The following is a 22,062-nucleotide window of genomic DNA, read 5'->3' as shown; positions in this document are numbered from 1 at the left end:
AAGGTTGTGTTACAGCGCTGTGACATCGAATCTGTGCAATGTGAACACCTCTACCATCGCCTCGGTGATTCGCAAACCGTCCTACCGGAATGTATCTTGGATCCATTACTAGAGCCGACTCTCAGCCGGAGGGATCTGGGGAGCTTCGGGCTAAATGGAAAATGCGGGAGTGTTTTGAGTAACATTTTCGGTCGTTGGCTAGAATGCAAAAACTGGACTACCCACAGCTGTAGCTAATCCGACGTCATTTGCAGGAAACTTGCGAGAGGGAACCACCGGACTATCCTGTCATTTGCTTGCACAGAGAGGCCGACCGTCGCGTCCTCCATATTCTTTGTCTTTAGTATTCTAAATCCACAGACTGGACGTCAGGTTGTTTCATCCACGGCAACGGCACACATGCAACGCCACGGACTCCCTAAGAGTTGCCTTAGGGCGTGCGTTGCTTTGTTGGACACTCCGTGAAGAACAACAAAACGCTTCTTCCACATGAACTCCACGAATGGACGGGTGCAAAACCGCTTGCACTTTAACAGTCACCATATTCGCGTCATGCGAGTGTATGCATGTCCATTCGTACTCATGTGTTCTGTTGAAGTGTCTGCCAACGCGGAAGGATCGATACTTTTCCTTCCACACTGTGGCAACTGACACGGCCGTATCGTGTAACTACGAACGCAAGTACGAACAGTGGTAGAGCTGCATTCATCCTTTGGGCATTTTCTGTGCTGCTTTTCAATCGACTGCTTTTTCTAGTCATGGAGGTGCCGATGGTTTCGCATGCTGTGTGCAGTGGGAAACGGTGTTTCTTGACCTGGGTTTCTGCACTAAGTCTCCATTTCAGTCTTTGTGGCAGGTGGGCGTCCAGTGGCGTTTGACAGTTTCCTGGGTTGCGTTTCGGGTGTCGTGCTTTTCCGTGCGCTGATTCTCTGCCGCAGCTGACCCAGAAGTTTCACGACCCTGTCCACGTCCCGTTTCATGTGGCGCTCCTCCAGTTTGCGCAGTTCGCTGTCGTGGCGCTCTTCTTGTAGCATCTGACGACGTTCCAGCTTGTACATCTCACTGCGGAAGTCGCGTTCTAATTGCTCCAGAGCCTCTTTGTGGCCGAGTTGCACTTGGCATATTCTTCGTTTCAGGCACCGTCGTTCGCGGGCGTGGCGCAAACGCAGGCGAAGGAGCTCGACTTCGTGGTCAACGAGACGTGTCTGCACCAGGCTGGCAGCTCCACTCGGGTTTGCCGGGTTTCGTAAGCGAGTTGGGGTCCGTGAAAGACGACTTAGCTGTGGAGAGCTAGACGAGGGGAGTGAGGATCTATTTCGAATTTTTCGCTTCCTTTCCTCTGCCGCCCCTTGGCCAACCCTGTCCACAGGTACGCCCAGAAAGCGCGTGCAGTGCGGTACGAATCGGCTCTCTGACGATTCAGCAACGACGCCGTTCAAAGCAGTTGAGACACAGGACTCGACTGGCTGAGAGCCTGGCTGAAACATGCGGTCTTTGTCGAGACAAAGCCTGGCGTAGGAGGCAGAGCACGAAGAACGGTGTGTGAGTTCCGGTGTAGCGGGGTAACGTGAGCACATCGGCACGACGACTGCCAACTCAGAACCCAGAATCGGCGGCCTCACACAGATCATGTCTGCATCCGTGGCAACAGGCATGACAGAGTGGGAAACGTCACCGGCTTTGCGAGAGCATGAGGAAAACGGCGCCGGATTTCGTGAAAGACCAGCGAACACTTGCACTGGGCGGATCAGATGGTTGTGAAGAAGCGCCGAGTCGCCTGTAGCTCCTGAAGCACATTCGCGGGTCTCTGTGAATCGCCCACAGTTCCAAGGTATTTCATTGCCGCTGTGTGTAAGGCCTCCAAAGTTATCTGTTTGGTTAACAGCAGCGTTCGTTGTGTCTTTTCCCTGCGTATCTCTCTCCCTTCGAACAGTCTGTCTCGGCGCATGCCCCGCCAAGCCCCCTGCTTCCATTCCTCGCATGTCAGTATCCAGGCGCTGTTCCTTTCCTGTCTGGATCAGGGCTTTGCTTTTCGCACGAAATGCTGGCACGGTCGTCTCACACGAAGTAGTAGGAGGTGTCGGAAAAGACACGGGCGTTTGAAGTGGCTGTTCCCACGCTTCTTGCTCGTGGAGCCTTGCCGACCGTCGCCTTCGGATCACATTCGGTGCCGCTATTTCGCCCGTGTGTGTGGTTCGTGTAGAGCCTTCTCCACCTGGTGCTTGTTTTGTGTCACCTCGTAGCGCAGCAGCATCTGAAGGGGAATCTCCTGGGAGGGTATGGATGCCAGATGGGAGAGGAGCATGTCCGTCAGGGTTGGCAACAGATGCCAATGGCTTTGGAGCTTTACTCTTTTTCGACTGCTTCGCTAGCTTACTCTTGCGACGAGTAGCCTTGGTTTCAGGTTCTGAGTTCGAAGCTGCGTCTTCGTCAGAGGAAGAAAACGCAATTTCGTCCAGAGAAAGGACAGCAGGAGCTGCACTGTCAGCGACGTCTGTTGCGTCAACCCCGCGAATCCAATGATTTTCGCCGTTGGGTCCTGTCTGATGTGTTCTCTGATTGGTCCTTTCACAGGCCTCTTCATTTGCAACTCCCGGGGAGGGACAGCCTGGCTTAGAAACCGGCGTTGTTGCTGTCAAGTCTCTTCGTCGCACTGTTGTAGCGGCAATGCCACCTATTTGGTGGCTTTGTTGCGAGTGCTTGCAACCTGCAGAGCCATCCCCTGCCTCCCCTCGTACGGCACTACCCGCACTTGACCGTCTCAGTTTCTTGGGAGTCGGCTCCTCGGCTTTTCGGCGTGTGCCTGGCTTGGTGGTTTGGTGAAGCACACCCCTTTCTCCCCGCCGTTCAATCCTTTGGTCCCCTGGTTTGCGGTGGCCGCGGTCTCGCTTCTTTGCCGCACGCACTCGAATGTCATTTTTGCTGGAAGGCCTGGCACCTGCAGATGATGACTTAGGGTGGTCTCGCAATGCCGATACCGCCTTGGTACCGGGAGTTTTTCTTTGTTTGCTAGTGCTCCGAGTCCGTTCCTCGCCTTGGCTAGGACCACTCAAGTATTTGCTGACGGATTTGGCGGTCAGGCCGTTTCTCTCTGAACTCCCATCCTCATCTGGCCTGTTTCTGTCGGGGCTCGCCTCGGCGCTTAAGGTGACTCCAGTCTCCTGCGGGAGATGTCTTGGCACTTCTCCAGAGCGACTTGGGAAAGCGAGCAAGCTGAGACCACCGGCCATTTGCTGGAGGACGGCAACCGTACCAGTGCCTTCTGGAATTATTGTCTCGTCAACAGACGCAGGAAACGAACGATGAGATGCGGACTCTTCGTTTGCTGCAAAGAATTCACTCGAAAGTTGACTTGATTGCTCCGTAGGCTTCCGATCTGAGGGTTGAATACCGCCACAAGACTTCAACACGGCGACGCCGTCGGCGTTGACCACTGATGGCACTGATGTCACGCCGTTTCGTGGTACAGCTTCTTGAGCGGGATCGAGCAACAGCAAGTTGTGCACAGCAGCGGAAAGTGCGGACAGATTTACACCGTTTGTGCCCGGCATCACGATATCCTGACTGTTCGCCATGTTACTGCAGTTTCGGTTGGGCCGACACTCTGGGCACACACGAGAAGACACCATCGATTCGGTAGCCGTGCATGAGTTATGAGAGTGGAAGCCAGCCAAATGTGACAGGAATATGGTTGAGCCACACACAGACGCGTTCTGGCGTGTTCGACGTCCGCCTGACGTTTTGCGAGGTGAACGTGTGGTCGACCTACAGGGCAGTGGCTTGACGGAGGGACAGATTGAAACAGCGTGTGGAAAGCCGGAAGAATTCGTGCGGAAAATGTTTCGCGCATAGCGTGATCACACCAGGGGATAAGCTCAGCCGACGCATCGCTGACCAACGGCGTGCTGCTAGTGCCGCTAAGATGGAAAAAACAGGGATAACAGGAACAATTGAAGGTGCATGGTCACCATATGATACAAAACATAAAACAACATTTCCAACACAAAATGCAGCTGGGTGGAAACCACATTGGAAAGAGTTACGCAGCCATAGTGTTCATGCAAAGAACCAAAAAGCAACCCGTCTTGCCAGGTCTTCCCGCTGTGTGCTCGCGGCAAGCGGCTCTGGTGTAGGGAGACCTACATCCACATCCATTCCAGTTCACTTAGTGACTTCTGCTTTCCCCTTCTTGAGCTAGCCAGTCTTCGTCCAGCAATGTAGCTTCTAGAAGGGTACTGGACAGCTTAGAATTCACGGATCGGTGAAAAACAGCCTGCCACGGGGGTGTGGCCTTTTTCTCGGCACAGCCGCAGCCACACTCTACTTCTGGCTAAACGTCTACGCCAGAGAACTGCAAGCCACAAAGTGTGCATAATAGAGAACGCAGAGAAAAGATGGTTCGTGACCAGCAGGTGAAACGGACAACAAGCATGGCATATGAGGCTTCGTCACAAGCGTTCTCGTCTCAGGTGCTGGAAAACAATCGCTGTTGCTTTCGCCTACTGCCGACAGCCTCCGAATTCGTCTACGTTTGTAGGCTGTCTTCATGTAGGCGGGTGGATGCTGTTATCTCCTTAATTCCAGCAGTCCTACACCCACCCGGTATTGGTTTACTCGAGACGCAGGGGCTTTGCAATTCTCGTGTATGGTTGCGGAAAACACTTGAAAGCATGACTGTAATGCGTACACATCTCATTTCTCCCATATTACTGTTTACTTGTTGAACACTTACTCGATGTCGGTTGCGCTACTTGCAGCTTCTGATATCACTCTTGTAACTGACACCAGGTGTAGCTGCGATGTACCCTCCTTGTTCGCATATGCCACTGTAGGCGACAGGCAGTGTTTTGGCTCGCACACAACTGCGGGTATTGACGGCATTTGCAGCTGGCTACCAAACCAGACCTAATTGTAACTTTCTGGTAAGCATGCTACAGGCACGGTGCCCCTCTTCAACAGCACCTGCAGCTTGCTCAGTTCGAGGGCCTCCCTCTCGTTTAGCCAGCACTTATTTTGTGATCATCTTTGCGTCATTGTTCGGTGGCTTAACCTGCACATGCTCGCATGCAAGACAAATTGGCTGAGATACTGTTAGCGCAGTCTCAACACAGAGTGAACTTCGCCGCCGTTAGATTCTGTCGATCGTCCCGGCATGTGCGACCGTCACAATACACCGCGGGAGCCTACCCGATCACCTCAATATCACATACGTCATATCAATAGTCTTTAGCGGAACAACATACGCAGCGTTCGAGGAAGGGTTGAACGTCGGAAGCATCCCCACGATGGACATTTCCTTGCAAAATTTCGAACGCTGGGCCACAGTTAACGCGTTGACAGTATCTTCCATCCAGAAGCTCTTTAATTACGCGAAGTCGCAATATGACCAAAATGCATCGGACAAACTGAGGCACAGATGCCATGGCGTGGCGGGGAAGCGAGGCCTGTGTTGAACGGTCAATGTACAGTTCGAATCTGATGCTAAACAACAGTTGTGGTGTGACAACTTGTTTTGCGTCCGGGTTGGTTCAGAAATACCGCATTCGCTGGTACTTCTTTGTACCAAGTTCTGTACAGCTTTTGACGGTATGAAAAGGGAACAATGGATTTCTGCTCAAACTACCCGGAGTATCGCTTTTGTCCAGCGAATACTGCTGATGGTCGCTCTGCCCCGAGAAACGAGAATCGCGACAGAGGACTACTCTCCCGTTCCCCCGCAGGCTCTCAAGCAAATAATCCCGTTTCTGCACGCGATAATCGCAGTAAATCCACATGGTCAACGAAACGTGATGGGCAGTCCAGACATTGCGCGAGCCATTTGCAAGGTGCGTACACCTTTCAGCCATATGCCTTGGTTAAGAGGACCTCCCGTCAGTACACGGAATTCTTTTGCGCACCTTTAGCAGTTTGAAGGGCTACGAAAAAGTGAATGTTCAGTGACCTCATAAGCATCCACTTGGAGTAGACTGTCACTTGTCTATTTGTACCATTCAGCAGTTCTCTTCAATATGAGAGTCTCATTCCGTGGCTTTCTCGTGACACCTCGACGTTTCCGACGAGCGCAGCCTGCGAGACGAAACGACTGGATGTGCGTCCAACGAGCATCTGCGCCAGCTGCAAAACTCTCATAGTCGCTTGCGCGTAAGTACTGCGGCTGTGCCTCCATCCAGCTTTTGAGAACGGAAAGAGAAAATTTCACACTGGCACAGCACACCCGAGCAGCTGTACTTCTTACCGCCACTGTGAGCTTCGGTTTGAGGAGACGCGATGCTACGTCGTTATTTATGACGGCTGTATCCTTCTCATCGTTCCGTTTGGACTTCGGTGGCTGTCACAACAGTAGGAAAATGGCGAATCTTCGGCCCTCTAACTCGATTTCCTGGCGCTCTTCGGCTCTGGAGGGTAACCACGTGCATGCAGTTCACGGGAGAGTTCTTCTTTGCGCCTCCAGCTCTGAGAGGTTTGTACCTTGAAGCACACGTTTCGAGTCCCCGTCAGGAAAAGTTTTTATACACAAAATACTACTACTTCTTGTCTCATGCGAGTATTTCCCTTTCGGGGCCCTGCATTCCTTGGCTGCCCCCTCGTAGTCGCGGTTCCCGGCGGTGGCAAGCTGTGTGCATGGTGGCAGGAAGTGACCAGCAAATCGCTTTGAACACTGTTCTACGATTGTCGACTTGCATCCGAGTCTCAGATACCGCTACCGCTTCGGCAGCTGACGCTTGAAAGTCATTATCGATCTTCTCTCTCCACAGTCGTGCTGAGTGAAGTCTTCCTCCTCTTGCTGTTAACATCGTCGGTTGCCGACCCAGCGTCGTGCAAGCCACAGCGGCTGTGAGCTGCAACCCAGTTGTAACGACACTCCACGCACACTGCGACCTTCGCTATCTTTCATACTTGCGTCTTATATCCGTTTTTTCCACTTGACACAAGGAATTTCCTCGTGTCACAAGGCGGGACTTTTTCTGACTGACAAGGGTGACCCACCAAACCTAGATGAGATAATTCCCCGTCCGGAAGTATTTCATTCCCCTTTACCCCTACTTCACAGGCAACCAAGATATTCTTCTTCACCACAAGTTCGGCTTTCTCGCTTCATCGTGTGTCTCGTATCTCTCCCGCATGCGATCTAGCATCACATCTTCAGCCGGCGAGGTTCCGCCCTCTCGGGCGCCTCGTTGAGTTCTATACAGGCACCCTGCTCATTCGCCACGGGAGAGACGCTCTCGCTGCTGCAAGCGAACATCCACTGGGGCGTCTGCCTCCCAAGAGTTCCATCCATCCAAAAGGTCCCTGTGAAAAGCTTTCCGGCTGAACTTTTCTCTCCTTCGGAGCTTTCATGCCTAATTACTACAGGCACTGCCGCCGCAAAAGTCCCCGTCCTCAGCGTCAAGGAAAACGAGTGACTACTCCACAATCAGTGAAGACCCACCCCGTTCTCGTTCTCCCAACGCGGAGACTTGCTCGCTCTCTTTGTGTCCTTTCTCCCTCCAGCTTGTCTCACGCTCTTCACCGCCTCACACTTGTTTTTAACCGCATTCTTGGCCTTTGCCTGTGTTTGTGATCCCTCTTCTCCCGTGCGTCTCCTTGCAAGAAGACAAGTGAGAAACTGTTGCGGTACAAAGGAATGACGGACGACGGACAAGAAACGCTCTCGGAGTCGCAGGCCTAAAAAAACAGACGTGCTCTGCTTCCCGTCAACTCGCTCTTGGTCCGCTGCATGCAGCCGAGAAGAAATCCGGCAACTGAGCTGGAGTCTGGTGGCTGGCCGCGCTCGCACGGCTTGCGGCCCGGCCAGGAGCTGCAGTCGGGTGGGAATGCTCTCTATCGGGACTCTGGATCCAGTTAAAGAGCATGGAGCCCTCAGAGCAGACATGTCGTCTCCTCTGCCTTCGCGGTCGTCCTGGGTCCCCGCCCGGCAGGCAGAAGAAGGTCTGTGGATGGGGGCGCTGAGCGGTTGCGTCGGCAGCGATCTTTCGACAGCTAAAACGCCACACAGACGCGACCGGCGTCCGCGAGAAACGCCTGCAGAGGCGACGAGCGAGAGGCGCTCCTGTGGACAACCGGGAGCGGCGCCGAGTCTCCAGAGCGAATCCGAAAAGAAGGATGAGACGGTCTTCCTCGACCTCACAGTTCTTTCCTCCTCGGAAGGAGAGAGCCCGACGAGCACGAGCGGCCGACGCATGCACGGGCAGTCGCAGTGTCTTAAAAAGAGAAGCTTTGGAGAGTGCGAAGGCGTGGAGATCGACGGAAGCCAAACCAACTCGCTTCTGCGCAGTCTCTCCTTTCTCCGGAAGACCGAGAGGAAACCGGAGGTAGTGCCGAGAGCGTCTCCTCGTCGTGGAGAGACAGGCGAGCACGAGAGCGGGGAAGAAGACAAACAGACGAAGGACGTCTTCGCAGCGAACGTGCCGCGCGTCGCCCGGCGACCAGGCTGCCAGCAGGCGACAGAGAGCGGAGGCTTGAGGCGAATGGAGGGAGAGCGAAGCCAGAAACGGCGGAAACGCAGGAACTTGGGAGGAGAGACCGAAGAAACTGATTCAGCAAGGTCCGACGCAGAAGTTGCAAAGCGCCCGTCTCCAGGCGTTCGTGGCACGCAGTGCTGGGTTGACAAGTACGGCCCGCAGGTGGTGGAGGATCTGCTGCAACCGCCTCAAAAGATCCAGCAAATGACCGATTTCCTCAAGCCCTTTGCCTGCCTGTCGCCGTTTGCGTCTGCCCTTTATCCTCCAGCTGCTGCTTCCCTGCCCAGAAGCGACAAGAACGGCATCTCTTCTCCACGCGATCGAGACGGAGACGCAGCTCCGCCACTGGGTCCTGAAAGGCTTGCTTCCCCGTTGATCTGCGTCCTTCAAGGTCCTTCAGGCTGTGGCAAGTACTCCCTGGTCTCCACCGTCGCCGCCTCTCTGGGCCTCGATGTGGTTGAGTGGGAAGAAGAGATTCCCGACGTATCAGCGCAGAGTGCTGGAGGAGGAGGAACCGAAGAAGTCTCAAACTCTTCCTTCGGGCTCTCGCTGCTTCGCTTTCTCTCCCAGGCTCAGTCGAAGACGCCACTCGCCACCTTGACGATGCCTGCTGCCCTGGGGCGACTCCACGCCTGCGCGCGGCTTTCTCGCGATGTCCGTACACCGAGCGACGACGGCGTGAGGGGCGCCGAAAAAGCCTTAGACGCATGCAGAGCCCCGCAGACGGCGGCGAAGGCGTCAGGCGCTGCCTGGAATGGTCTTCGCATCGCGTCGAGTGTTTCCGACGATGCGGAGACGAGAGGCTGCGACGGCCGCCCCTCCACAAGTTCCTCTTCTCCCTGCAACTCCAGCGACCGGAAAGCTCCCCACCTCACGCAGTGCGGTTCCGAGGCCTCACCGAAGCTTCCCAGGCACGTGATCGTTCTCCGACACCTGCCAATGACGCTCTTTCAGAGGTCGCCGGCATTCGTTCGGAAGGCGGCTGCGTACCTCGAGAATCTCCTCGCGATGCACGCTGCGGGGCAGCGGGCGGCGCGCGGAACAGACGACGGGAGGACAGCGTCTTCGCGATTTCAGCCGCTTGTCATCTGCGTCGGAAGCTCGCGAGAAGAGAGCCAAAGCCTGCAGAAAATTCTTCCCTCCAGCGCCCTCGGACACAACACAGGCGTCCTGCATATCAAATTGAATCCGGTGCCCACGGCCAAGGTACGCGATGAGGGGAAGAGCGGCGAGGCAGTTTAGACTTACAGGTTACGAGGGGAGAGAAATAAGCAGCTTAGATTCATAAGCTTTTCAAGGAGGAACATACCAAGGGGGATGCATGTGAGAGAAAGGTTGGGAAGAGTGGGCGAAGCGAGTGCTGAGAAGGCGAGTAGCAGAAAGGAAGTAAATTTTGGGACAAGATCGTTCAGCGTACTCCTGTTGCGATGTACGTGATGTCCAGTCCCCGCAGTCGGGCCAGAAGTGGAGAAGAGCCTTGAATTTCTAATACATTCCATGTGAAGAAGCGGCAATGGTCACGAACAAAAAGTGGAGCTCGAATCGATCGCAAAAGAGAGAAGGGACGCCTTTGCCGGCCGACAAGAAAGAAGCCACCGTCGTCCCTTCGGTTATGTGTGGGGTACGAGGCAAGAAAGTGCACGTCCGACTGATGGCGTCAAGCGCTCAGGTGCTTCCGCTTTGTTGAATCGTGTGAACGAGATGGAGGGGGATGCGACAGTGTGCATTTGTACTTATATCTCGGCGCAGACGTACCACTGAACGTCAGAGGTGCAACTGTCTCGCTTTTCCTTCTCGACGAAGCGCGCTCTTTCCAGGTGTCCTCTGGTCAGACGCTTTATTGTGGATGCCCGAAGAAAACAGTGTATTTTACCACGTTTTTGTCAGAAAGAAAGTTCTCTGCTCAGACGCCTCCCTGACGAACGACCTCAGAGACGCCTCGTGGGTATGCGCCTGTGTTTCGCACTGCTTTCTCTTGAGTGTGTCGCTCTATCTGGCTTTGTCGTTATCGGGCCTGCTTGTCTTTTCTCCAGCTCCGACATTTCCTTTTGCGCGTCTTGATGGACGAAGGCATTCTGCCTCACGCCGCTTCGCGTTCCTCTCTCCCAGCCAGCAAGGTCTCTGCTCTCCTCGCCACGCTCCCTCCGTCTCTCGATCTCCTCTCCATTCTTCACCTCAGCAACGGAGACGTTCGACATGCTCTCACGTCTCTTCAGTTCGCCGCTGCAGATGCTTCCACCGCTCCTTCTCTTCCTTCCTCTACTTCGTTTTCTTCTTCAGTGGAAGACATGAGAGGTGGGGAGAACGCGAAGGTTTCTCTTTCAGGCCTTGGAGGGGCTGCCGACCGAGAGAATTCTCGTTCGCTGTCGGCGAAAAGTCGGCGAGAGAGAAACCGGAGAGACCGCCGGCGGGGCGGCGCCCTAGAAAGCTCTGGCCGGCGCACCGTGCCAGCGGAGACAACGGAGACAGGTGCGACGCCGGTTGCGGGGCGCGAAGCGGGAGAGCAGAGCTCGCTAGAGGGCGGCAAAGATGGGCGGTGGGGACTCTTTCACGCCCTGGGGAAAGTCCTTTACAACAAACGCCTGATCCGCGCTGAGCAGACCCGCCAGACGCCCAGCGAAACTGCAACGAGCAACACCCCCGACGGCCGCATCCGCGACTCTCCCGCCACTCCCTACTCCTCTTGCTCTTCATTTGTTTCATCTTCCTCCTGTTTGTCTTCGTCTTCTTTCGTGTCTTCTTCCTCTCTCTCTTTGTCCCATTCCTTTTCACCCTCTCCATCGCTTTCTTCTTCTTCTGTCTTCCCTTCTTTTTCCTCTTCTTCTTCGCCTTCTCGTTCCTCTCCTGCTCGCTCGGCTCCGCTTCGTTCTGGGTGTACAGAATCTCTCCGGTCGAACCTGTCTGCATCCAGGAAGGACATCTGCGACCCGCCCGCGGTGCGCTCGACAGACGTCGCTTCGACTTCCCTTACTGCCGTGCGTCCGTTGTGTGTTTGCCGCGTTTTCCCTTGCTGCGACGTTGGAGATAACAAACTCGACACCGAGAGAAGAGCAGCAGAAATCAACGCAGCGCGCCCTGAGAAAGAGGAAGTCCTCCGATCCCGTCCAGGTGTCTATACAGCTGGTCCATCCACTGGGGCGGCAGAGCTAGCGGACCTCGAGCTCGCCGATTTAGACGATATCTTCGACGCAATGGATTTTCTCTCGGACTTCGATGGAGATACAGGACATCCCTTGGTCTCTCCGGTTTCGTCTCTCTGTTCGGCGTCTCTGTCTCTCTCTGCTTCCTCGCCATGCGCCCCCCTTCTCTCTTCTCCCGCATCGCCTTGTTCGTTCTCGCGTCCGCCGCTTGCCTCTCTAGAGTGTCTCTCCGTGTCTCCTTCTGCTGTCTCATCCTCGTCGTCTGCGTTTGGAGGCGCCTCCGCTGCTGTTTCAGCTTCTACGTCTTTGTCTTCTTCCTTTCAAGTTTCCTGTTCGTCCTCGTCGTCGTCTTCCTCTTTGTCTTCTTCCTCTTCTTCGTCTCCCTCTTCTTCGTCTTCCCTTTCTTCCTCGCTTCCTCTCTCGTCTTCTGTCGCTTCGTCTTTGCCGTCGCAAGCGCCGCTGTCTGTCGGCTGGTCTGCGCAGGATGCGTTCCGGGTGAGCCGCTGGGCCTACGGCTGGCATGCACTTGACGAGGAGCCGCCTGAGCGCGCCCCGGAGGGAGGGCGTTGCGCATGTCGGCTTGTGCTGCGAAGGGAAGAGGCTACGGTGACGCGGGAAGAAGCGGCGTGGATTGCCGGAGGAGACAGTCTACATGCATATGCCCTCTTTGACGGTAAGAGGGAAGGGGGAGCGTGTACACCCGAAATCCGACGCAGGAAAAGGCAGAGACACCCGAGAAAAGACATTCGAGATGACGAAGGAAAACAACTTTGGGGAAAGAGGAGACGTGGAACTTTCATCCGAGGAGCGGATACGTTACCTGTGCACGTGAAGAGGTTTTTGAGGGATGTCGATCTCGAATTCAGTTATAGACTTCTCCCGCTGCCGGATTTGAAGATGGAGATGGAGACTCCGAAAGAAGAAGAAGAAACGGGAGGGAGGGATGACAGAGACAAACGCACATCCTGGGTTTCCACACGAATGCCCATCTGACCTACGCGCGATGGAGAAAGCTGAAAGCGCTTCTTTCCGGTTCTGCTTGGTGTCTGCGTGGTGTTTCGTTCAGGCCTCTGTTCGTCTTTTCTCTGGCCTCTTCGCCCTCGTACGCTTCTCCCTTTCTCAAGGCCATCGACAGCGGACAGTCCCCTTCCGACGCCTCCGTCGTCGTCGGCCTCTTCCGTCCCTTCTAAAGCACTGCCTTCCAGTTCGCGATGCTCGTCTTCTCTGTCTTCTCCTACGCTGTCTTCCTCTTCCGAGTCGTCGTCTGCAGCGGTAGTTGCGCATGCACCCTGGCATCTTTTGTTTCGAAAGCCAACTCGGCCTGCGCTGTATTTTTCTCCGGAGAAGCTTCTGGAGGAGACACCTTGCGACTTGGACCACTTCGCTCTGCTTCTCCAGGAGAACTTTCTGTTCTTCTTCTCAGACGTCGTCGACGTCGCTGCCGCGGCTGCACACCTCGCCGACGCGGACGCCCTCTTCGGAAGGACCGGCTTGTACTTGGGGCAGGGCATGGCGCGCGACGGGGACCCAGGGACCCCACATCTGTCGCTGCTGCGTTCTTGGTTCTTCGCCCTGGTCGCGAGTCGAGGGATCCTCGACAGCAACACTCATCCGTGCAGCCCAGGAAGCTGGCCCGAGTCGGGGCGCGCTGCTGTCTCGAGGCTTCCCCCCAGCTTTTTCTCTTTCAAAAAAAGCCGAGCCCTCGTGCTTCGGCGGCAGCTGTCCACCAGGATCCACGTCTGGTCGACCTACTGCGCAGGCGTGCAGCGAGGCCTCGGGGACCTCGTAAACCAAGTGCACGGAGCGGAGCCGACGGCGGGAGAGCCAGCAGACAGACGTTTCGACTCTCTGGATGTCGTGGCAGAAAAAAGTGAACGGACGGTGTCCGACAGGTGCCAAGACTGCGAAACGAATGCCCTCTCGCTTCCGCCGAGCAGCCACAGTCTGCGATGCGGCCCTCAAACTGAGCGGCGCTGCACTGGCGACACTCGGCATGCGTCGGGTGTACATACACCCGACATTTGTCGCCCGCCGAGCGAGCCGGGCGCGGGACGAGGCCAGATCACTGTGGATGGCCTGACGGCTCTCTCGGAAGGTAGCGAGAGGTGCCAAGGCGCTAGCCAGCAGACGCGATCGAGCGCGGACAAAGGCAGCAGAGGTCCTGCCGGGCTTCGAGGGAACGGAGAGGGTGACAAGGCCGTCGCCTACATGAAGACAATGTGGCGGGGGATGCACGGTGTTTTCGGCCTCTCAGCTTCGCGGTTTTTCACAGAAGTTTTGCCTTTCGTCACCAATCGGGAGAGGACGCTGCAGCGAAGAGAGAAAACGACGCCGTGGCCTGCAGCGCGAAGATCCGGCGAACGAGCTGCCGCTCCGATGTGCGTAGACCCCCACGCCGCGAGTGGAAGGTGTCACCGGGTGTCTAGACACCCCGAGGAGAGCGAGTCGCGCGGCCAGCAGGCGGCTGCTGGAGCCGGCAAGGAGAGAGAAACAGCCAGCCTGTTTAGTCGAGGCTGTCTGGACTATCTCTGTGGTCTGGAAGCGCCCATTCTTGAGTGGCTAAGGTTTCGTGAGTCCTGGGAGAAATGGGGACGTCCCGGAGGCTCTCAGAGGCTTTCTGGAAGCGCCCGTGAGCCCTCGCAACGCCGAACGCTAGCCGTGGAAGCCGAGGACGACGAAGAGGAGCCCGACGCTGCTGATGCTCTTCTGGAATCTTGGGGAGGCTTCCTGCCTCTGCCGGCGTCTCTCCAGGCGGCCAGAGACATGCGACGCAGTGTAGGCACACCCGGCCAACTTGCAGGCAAACCAGCGACAGCACCAACGCTTTCAGGTTTCTCGCATCGTTCACTTTACGCCTCCAGAGAGAGGACAGACATGCTGCTCTCCGCAGAACAGAGGCCGCCGAGCGTTTCTACTTGGCAGTGCGCAAGTGACGAAAGAAAGATCGGAAGCGCAGTGCAAATTCTAAGCGAAACTGAAGACGATGACATCGAAGATGCGTGACCTCAAAAGCGATGCTGTGCTGCCGGAGGGAGCATTTTGACACAAAATGCGGAAAACACAGTCGCAGAAAACCCATGCGAATCTGTGTATTCATATATATATATATATATACATGTATGTGTGTATATGTATGAAAATGTATATATATTTGCGTGTGAATATTTCTGCACGCGTCCCTGTTATACCCGTAGAGAGGGAGAGATGCACCCAATCTCCGACACAGCGGCTTGGCTGTCTTCGCCTTCCTCAGCTGCCCGTAGAGCGTGGAGCTGCGCAGTGGCCGGAAGAGATTTTTTCGCGTTTCTTCTCTCGGTATCTCTACATGTTCAGATATACGTATGCATCTACATACGCATACGGGTGGCGTCTCTCCCTCCCTCGCTGCACATATGGACATATTCATATGTCTGCATCTGCATATATACACAAACCTCGCTGTGGAGGACTGTGGTGGTCGTAGAGAGAAGCGATCCCGGATTGAAAAAAGCTTTTTCCCCCCAATGTCTTGGCAGCTCCTTCGGCAGCTGGCAAGGCTCCGCTGGCGCCTTCGGTTGCATGCATTTGTTTTTAAGGTAGATATGTGTTGCCGGATTCTCAGTCTTAGCCGCGGTTTGTTCTCCGCAAATAGGTCAGCGAGAGGGAGACTTTGGGACGCCATCTGAATTTTCGGTTTTCACATGCAGCCGCATTGCAGCAGCGCCCGTGAGCAGAACGCGGCGGAAGTGTGTCGGGTGTCTGCGGGATGAAAAATGTCCTTGGCAAATACAACTCACAATGCAATGTCTCGAGCCTCCAAAGAGGTCCGAAGTTTCTGCCTCTCTAATGTGTGCAGCGTGTCCACCTATATATATAAGTGAGAACCACAGGGGCAAGCCTTCAAGTAGCCGCTAAAACGGAGTCGAAGGTCCCTGCTTCTGAGCAGTGTCTGTACAGCTGGCCTCTAGGAAACGGCGAACGTCTTTTGAGCTCAGACGCGACAATCCCCTTTTTCTTTCTACGTAGCATCTTTCGTAGGTAGACACATATTGCCAGATATACAATTATTTATATATATATATATATATCCTCCTCTTCAAGCGACTTCCCGCCAGGCAGTAACGCAGCCGCTTCCTGTCAGAGGTGGCGCCAGCGAACCGGACAAAAGTTCAGACTTTTGGAGATCATACGGAGTCCCGCCGAAGCTTCTGTCACAGTTATTAGTACTCCCGCCTGCAGATACACCTGGTACGGAACTTGACCGACAAAAGATGGAAAGAGTCTCGGCGGCCCTTGTGTTCATTGCAGGCGTAGCCTCAAACCACATTAGATGCATCCCTTTGTTTGTATACTTACACCTTCGGAAGTCGACACATATCCAGACAAACTCACGTATTTATCTACAAGCAAGCCCACATTTATCTCAGTGTTGGCAAAAAGATGTCCTACACCCTGAACTGCTCAAAAAATGCTGAGAGAAACGACCCAGCATCCGTCTCGCTCTCGTCTACCGAAAGAAAAAAACATCACGGGTCCACCGCAACTGCTGCAAACGCGCACATAAGGATAAAACAGGATTCTCAGGCACCTCCTGCCTGCCTTCTCTCGGGTGTATACACACCGCGTATTTCTCGTCTTTCCTCGTTTTTACTGTAGGAGTCGCGTCCACGCCTCGTCTCGACGAACGCAACAAAAGCGCTTTGATGCCTGACAGATTCCCTGTCTCTGAAAGTGAGCGGAACTCTGCACAAAACCAGACAACTGCCTCTCTCTCTCCTCGCCTCGGGTGTATGTACACCGCATGACCATGCCCCGCAGGGCGTCTCTGGGAAATACCTCGTGGAGCGGCGCCGACTGAAGGCCGTTTAAGCGCGAATTTCCTTCGCATCAAAGAGAGGCAGAACTGCGTCCACGAGGCCGTATTCACAAGCTTGCTCAGCTGTCAAGACTTTCTCTTCCTTGATGTCGCGCCTCACCCGCGCCTCTGGTCTGCCCGTTACCTCACTGAAAAGAAAGCAAGGAACTCGCAAAACGCAGTTGACTCCCGAGCTATTTTCATCGACGTCAAGAGGCGAAAAACGAAAGACGAAGGTGCCTAAATGCATGTCGGAAAGTCGGGGATTGGACCACAGAGGAATTTGACATTGTTCACATACTGTGAATTGAAAGGGTGAAGAGAACAGAAATACGAAAAATACTTTAGGCATTAAAAAAATGAAGCCTCTGCCAAAAACGCGTTTAGAGATGGTCCACAGAGGAGAGTATCGTTAAGAAAACCACTCTGATGACGAAGGTTGACACACAAAGAGGATGAAAGTCCAGCATCGCCGCATGTACACGAAGCTCCTCTAGAAGCTCCGCGAGAGAGAGAGAGAGTCATGCACGGTGCAGATAACAAACATGACAAGGATAAGTAACTGAAGGATAGATCGGGGGAGATTGTTGCAGGGTATCTATTCAGTGTCTCTCTTTCTTGCTCTGTTCCCCGGATATTGCTCATCTGTCTTTCTGCCGTAGACTCTCGTTTTGTCTCTTTCGCTTTCTGGATAAATATCTTTGTTCCCCCCTCACCCCCTCTCTACCTCTCTCTCTCCTTCTCGCTTCCGTTACACCTTTGCTTCGATTGCACTCTCACCCTGCATCCCCTTTCCATCTTCCCCTCGCCCGTTCTCTTTGTCTCTCACTCGTTGTGCCCATCTGAAGGACGATCGTCTTCCTCCCGCTCTCTCCTCGATTCCTCCCTCTTTCTCGTGAGTACGTTTGTGTCTCTCTCTGTCCTCTCGCTCCGCGTTGCCTCCTCGGCAGTCTCGCACCTGTAGAGGCGGACTACTTTCTCGTGGAGTTTCTCGACTTCTCTTCTCTCGTCCTGAAGCTCGGAGTCGCGTCCCGCCAAACTGCCTGCTGGCTGGTGCAGCAGAACAGAACTTTGCTCGACGGCGAAGCGACGCCCACCCGAGCCAGCCGCAAGCAGCAAAGAAGCCGCCGACGCAGCGAGGCCTAAATTCACCGTGTAAACCGGCGCCTGGAGCGTCTACGGCAGCGACAGGCGGAAGACAGAGACAGAGTCGCAGTCGGAGAACGAGAGCAGAGAACAAGCGAGGGAAACAGAGGCGACGAGGCAGAGAGAACCGCAGACAGAAAGGGAGATATAAAGAGAGAGATAAAGGGAGAGGCAGGGGAGAAGGAAAAAAGAGAAGGAAGGTGGAGCCAAGCGACAGAGAAAGCACGAGAGAAGACAACGAGAACCGGCGAGGGAGAAGAAGACGACGGACAGAAGAGAAACAAAGGGATGCAGTGGAGGAGAAAGGCGCGAAAAAGTGAGACAGCTTCTTTTACGATTCAGCCACACTTCCAAAACCGGCCAGCACACGGTTCTCTCCCTCAACCCACAACCTTTTTCTAGAGACCGTCTTGTTCAAGTGTCTGTACACCTGCCACCGAGAGCCTCTTCTGTCAACGGCTGTTTGCCCGACTTGCGCCTCTCTTTCAGCAGTGCCTCAGCGTCCCCCAACTGTGCTTCCTCTCCACTTCACATCGCATTCACTCGAGCGTCTAAGCGTGGTGGACGTATTCTCTGTAAAGACTTCCTTCACCTTCAGACTTCTCTATTCAATGAAGAGTCAAACATCGCTTCAGCGAAGCAGCTGGACGGCATTTCCAGATGCTGCATGCTTCGACAGCCGAGGAGGCTCACCGAAAGGGCGTCAAACAAGGCAAGTCCAGCACTGAGAGATCCACCAGCTGAATTCACAAAAATGACAAAGGGGTCGGCGTCTGCCGTCCGTTCGTCTCCTTCCTCCTGGTTTCCTCCCGTTTTTCTGGGGCGGTCAACATCCACGTCGGAATCTCCTCCGCCGGTTGAGCGATTCCAGAGCCGCCTGTCAGCAGAGGGCGCCAACCTGGAGTCTTCTCCTCTCGTCGCCGTGAGCCTCCGCAGAAGGCAGGTGACGTCGCGTTGTCTCGCTTCCTCACGCGACGCAGGTGGAGAAACGAAACAGGAAGAAGAAGCAGACGAGCAAGCAGAAGAAGACAATGCGGAAAGAGAAGATGATGTACAGGGAGAAGCTGAAAACGACGAAGAAGCCGTAGATGCTGGCGATGCTGATGACGACGGTGGCAAGGACGAAGATGACGAAGAAGAGGGCAAAGAAGCCAAAGATGCCTCAGGAAGAGCCTGGCAAGGCTGAGAAGACTCACACCCACTCCTGACGTTGCACTTCTTCCTGTTTCCCCTATCATGAAAAAAAAGATGTGCGATGAGTCGGTGAGCGAGATCTTCGGTCAAGTCTTGGGAAAGGAAAAACACCCGCGCGCCGCCCTCCTGGCGCCGCCGTGCCTCTCTCTCAAGTCTGCATGCAAAAAGAGAACTCAGCACCGAGGTAAGACAACACACCCACACAACCATAGCTTCAAAACACAGACAACGGCGTCTCATTTGTATAAATATACATACGTATAGCATATGTATATATAATGTATATATATATATATATATATATATTCATGTTTATACGCATGCCGACCTCCGTGAAGCCATCTCTCACATGATGTATTCACATAGATGGAAAGATACATACATATATACATGCATACATGCAAATGGGTATATATGTTAGTTAACCTCACATATGCGTATACTGAGGTACTATATGTTTATCTACGGTAACAAATAAATATGGATATATATATATATATATATATGACGAGAGGCAAGTTGGCAGCGGGAGGCAGAGGGGCTGTCGAGCCGTCGCGTGTCTGAGAAGTCAGGAAGACGGTGGTCGGAGCTCTTTCTCAGAAAGCAGGAGAAAGTAAAAACTCTTGGTGGAAATGAGAGTGAGGAGCAAGGGTGAATCAGAAAGAAGCACTGGGGAGAAGAGAAAGGACAAAGGCTTGCGGAGAGGGATGGCGGAACCGGAGAACGAGACACAGGAGAGGTTAAGGCAATTAGAAGAAAATGAAGGAAATAATGAGGGAATTTCGGACGAAGAGGGAGAGAAGAAGGAACGACGCGGCATAAGGGCATGAAGATTGTGGGTGAGAAGGCCGGCGGAAAGAGAGAAGAACACCGAAGCTTACAGAGAGTACAGGCACCGCCAAGAGGCGAGAGGTCTCCGTTCGGAGAGTTGATGCGGTGACGAGAGTGCACCAGACAAACGAGAGTGAGAAGAAGAAGACGAGGCTTGAAAGGGGAGAGACGCACGCGAGGAAGAACGCGTAAGCGAAGGGCAAAGAAACGAATGCCGCAAGGCGAAGGCGAGAGTCGAGCGACGTCGTGTCTCTGACGAGTCGGCAAGAGCTTCAGTCTCTCCAAGAGAAAGGCGATTCCCCGCGTCTTTCTCTCTCCCCCAACAGGCGTTGCAATTCCTTTTCAGAAAAAACGACATGGGAGTCGAAGCGAACGAAGACGAGAGAGGAGAGAAAGAGGAGGAGGAGGAAGAGGAGAAAGCAGACACAGGAGAGAGAGATGATGAAGGGAAGGAACACAGATGACAGATGGAAGACAAAGGAGAAGAGATAAACGAGGAGGAAGCGTTTCTGCGCGATTTGTCACGAGCGACTGTAGCGCCATACAGAAGCGGTGTTGTTTTCTCAGTGATTCGTTTTCGTAAGCTGATGCCGGCATGGCGAGCGAAGCATAAGTCTCGACTTTTGCGCGTGGACGACTTCTTTGCGATATTCAGGCAGCGCAGAGAGCACGGCACCGCGGCAATCGTCGCCACGAAGAGCGGCCCCCACAGAGAAGAAGGAAGGGCAGAGGCGAGACCGGACTGTGCGTTTGCGTCGCGGCAAGAAAGACGCGCTCTCCGCGAAGCCGAGGCTCCAGAGAGCAACAGGAAACGAGGGAGAAAGCGAGGCTCGACGCCGCGAACGTCCCGCTTGCGCGAGCGGCAGAGAGGCGACACAGCCAAAGAGACAGAGTGGCGCGGAGTTAGAGGAGCAACAGAAACTGGACAAAAAGAGAGACCATCCACATCCGCAGCTGCGCGGGAACACGAAGAAACGGGAGTGAGAGAACAGGGATGAGGTGAGAGAGAGGAACGAAGGCGAGACAAACGAGAGAACGAGAAGAGAGGAGAGGCAGAAGAAGAAGCTAGGGAAGAGGAAGAAGAGAGAGGAAAACGCAGAGAGACCGCTGGGGAGTTCGGACTGGGAAGGGTGAGAGGGAGAGAGTGAGAGACGCCGAGAGGGAGAAGCACAGGGAGAGCAAGAAAAAGAAAAAGAAGAAAACGAGGAGAGGAAAGGCCCCGCGGGTGCAGCGAAGGTCGCAAAGGCAGCGCATTGTGTGAAGAGGATGGAAGCAGCATGAGGAAGAAGACAAGCGTTTTGTGAGATGGAGACTCAAAACGCCCACTTGCACCCTGGAACTTCTGACACCCGTCTCCCCCAGGCGAGCAGTGAAAAGCTTTCTCTTTTCCGAAAGAGGATCTCGAAAAAGCAAAAGTCCACCGGGAGAACAGATCGGAGACAGGAGAGGGAGAGACCACGCAGAAGAGATAAAAAAGAAGCGGAAGAGCAAGGAGAAGAAGACAAGGCAGAAGACAGAGAAGAAACCGGAGATGATGAAAAGGCAAACATACGCGCAGAAGAAAATAGACAGACGAAAGAAGGAGTAAATTAGAAGAGAGAAAGACGAAGATACACAGAGGAAGAAGAAAAAAAGAAAGACGAAGCAGAGAACAAAGGAGAAAACAAAACAGAAGATAAATAGGACGAGGACGAAGATGAAGAAGATGAAACAGACAGTGAAGAATAAGATGGAGAAGAACGAGGCAAAGGGAAAGAGAAAGAAGACATGCCGCTCCACGCTGCGAAAGAACTTTTGGAAACTTTTCAGAGCGAGCAAGAAGACGAGAGTGTCGTTCGCGGCCGTACGGGGCAAAGTTTCACCTGGAAGAAACTCCGAAGGCCTAAAGCTGAAGATGAACTCCGTCCATGCCGGAGACGTGGAGATGTCAGCGAAGACCATTTGAGAAGCTTCATCTTGGACAAAAGGTTTCGGCGCCTCTCCCTTCTCTGCGCATGCACGAAGACGCGCGCATCAAGAAAGACTTATATCGAGGAAACACAGAACTTTGTGAACTGTGGAGCTCCAGAGATCGAGAGAGCCGCATGTCTCCCCGACCAGATGCCCTGGCGTTCATGTCCAAGAAGGCGTCATCGCAGTTACACTGTGTATGTACACCCGAGCAGATGCACGTTGCACATTCACGAGAGAAATCGACTGCGTAGGAGTTGAACTGTGTCTTCGCGTACAGATATATAGACATCTGCCGGTAAGGCTGCATTTGTAGGACATACAGAATGAAGAAAAGCTTCTTCTTTCCTTGATTAAATCGAGGAACCGCTGCAGAGTGTCAGTGGGTCCGAAGTTTTTTATCTCTCTCCACAGGTCCATCGCCAAGCTCGGCTCCGACGCATGCACGCGGTGCTGCAACTTTTTTGACTGTGCGCTTTTGCGGCGATGTTGGTGTATTTGT

The 22,062-nt window shown here is 54.1% G+C and overlaps 3 protein-coding genes across 3 annotated transcripts; 1 reads left to right on the top strand and 2 right to left on the bottom strand.

The window, feature by feature from the left end:
- Positions 1-348: 348 nt before the first annotated feature.
- On the bottom strand, positions 349-3,629 carry TGME49_203250 (hypothetical protein; the record flags this gene model as incomplete). Its single annotated transcript, XM_002367566.2, has 1 exon — positions 349-3,629. One exon carries the CDS (start codon positions 3,627-3,629, stop codon positions 828-830), a length of 2,802 nt encoding a protein of 933 aa, XP_002367607.1. The 3' UTR covers positions 349-827.
- Positions 3,630-6,552: 2,923 nt separating this feature from the next.
- Positions 6,553-15,350, top strand: TGME49_203260 (hypothetical protein). Its single transcript, XM_002367567.2, has 3 exons — positions 6,553-9,671; positions 10,499-12,278; positions 12,672-15,350. Exons 1-3 carry the CDS (start codon positions 7,818-7,820, stop codon positions 14,606-14,608), a joined length of 5,571 nt encoding a protein of 1,856 aa, XP_002367608.1. The 5' UTR covers positions 6,553-7,817; the 3' UTR covers positions 14,609-15,350.
- Positions 15,351-15,747: 397 nt separating this feature from the next.
- On the bottom strand, positions 15,748-21,932 carry TGME49_203270 (ATP-dependent Clp endopeptidase, proteolytic subunit ClpP domain-containing protein). Its single transcript, XM_018779246.1, has 4 exons — positions 19,661-21,932; positions 18,279-18,933; positions 17,269-17,615; positions 15,748-16,588 (listed from the first exon to the last, which is right to left on the bottom strand). The coding sequence occupies exons 1-4, from the start codon at positions 20,887-20,889 to the stop codon at positions 16,450-16,452; spliced, it is 2,370 nt and encodes a 789-aa protein (XP_018637362.1). The 5' UTR covers positions 20,890-21,932; the 3' UTR covers positions 15,748-16,449.
- Between the last annotated feature and the right edge of the window lie 130 nt (positions 21,933-22,062).

This window comes from Toxoplasma gondii, chromosome VIIa, assembly GCF_000006565.2.
Source record: "Toxoplasma gondii ME49 chromosome VIIa, whole genome shotgun sequence".
Lineage (NCBI taxonomy): Eukaryota > Apicomplexa > Conoidasida > Eucoccidiorida > Sarcocystidae > Toxoplasma > Toxoplasma gondii.
Note: the sequence above shows the minus strand (reverse complement) of the source record. Positions and strands in the feature narration are given on the sequence as shown.

Bases quoted from the DNA above. Each gene is read 5' to 3' on its own strand.
- TGME49_203260 (XM_002367567.2), top strand. From the start codon at position 7,818: ATGCTCTCTATCGGGACTCTGGATCCAGTTAAAGAGCATGGAGCCCTC. The intron at 9,672-10,498 runs GTACGCGATGAG...TCTTTTCTCCAG, and splicing joins ATCCGGTGCCCACGGCCAAG to CTCCGACATTTCCTTTTGCG. The intron at 12,279-12,671 runs GTAAGAGGGAAG...TGTTTCGTTCAG, and splicing joins TGCATATGCCCTCTTTGACG to GCCTCTGTTCGTCTTTTCTC.
- TGME49_203270 (XM_018779246.1), bottom strand. From the start codon at position 20,889: ATGCTGCTTCCATCCTCTTCACACAATGCGCTGCCTTTGCGACCTTCG. The intron at 18,934-19,660 runs GTAAGCTTCGGT...TTTTGCATGCAG, and splicing joins TGGCGGTGCCTGTACTCTCT to ACTTGAGAGAGAGGCACGGC. The intron at 17,616-18,278 runs GTGAGCCTCCTC...TCGCTGCCGTAG, and splicing joins CCTTGTTTGACGCCCTTTCG to ACGCTCCAGGCGCCGGTTTA.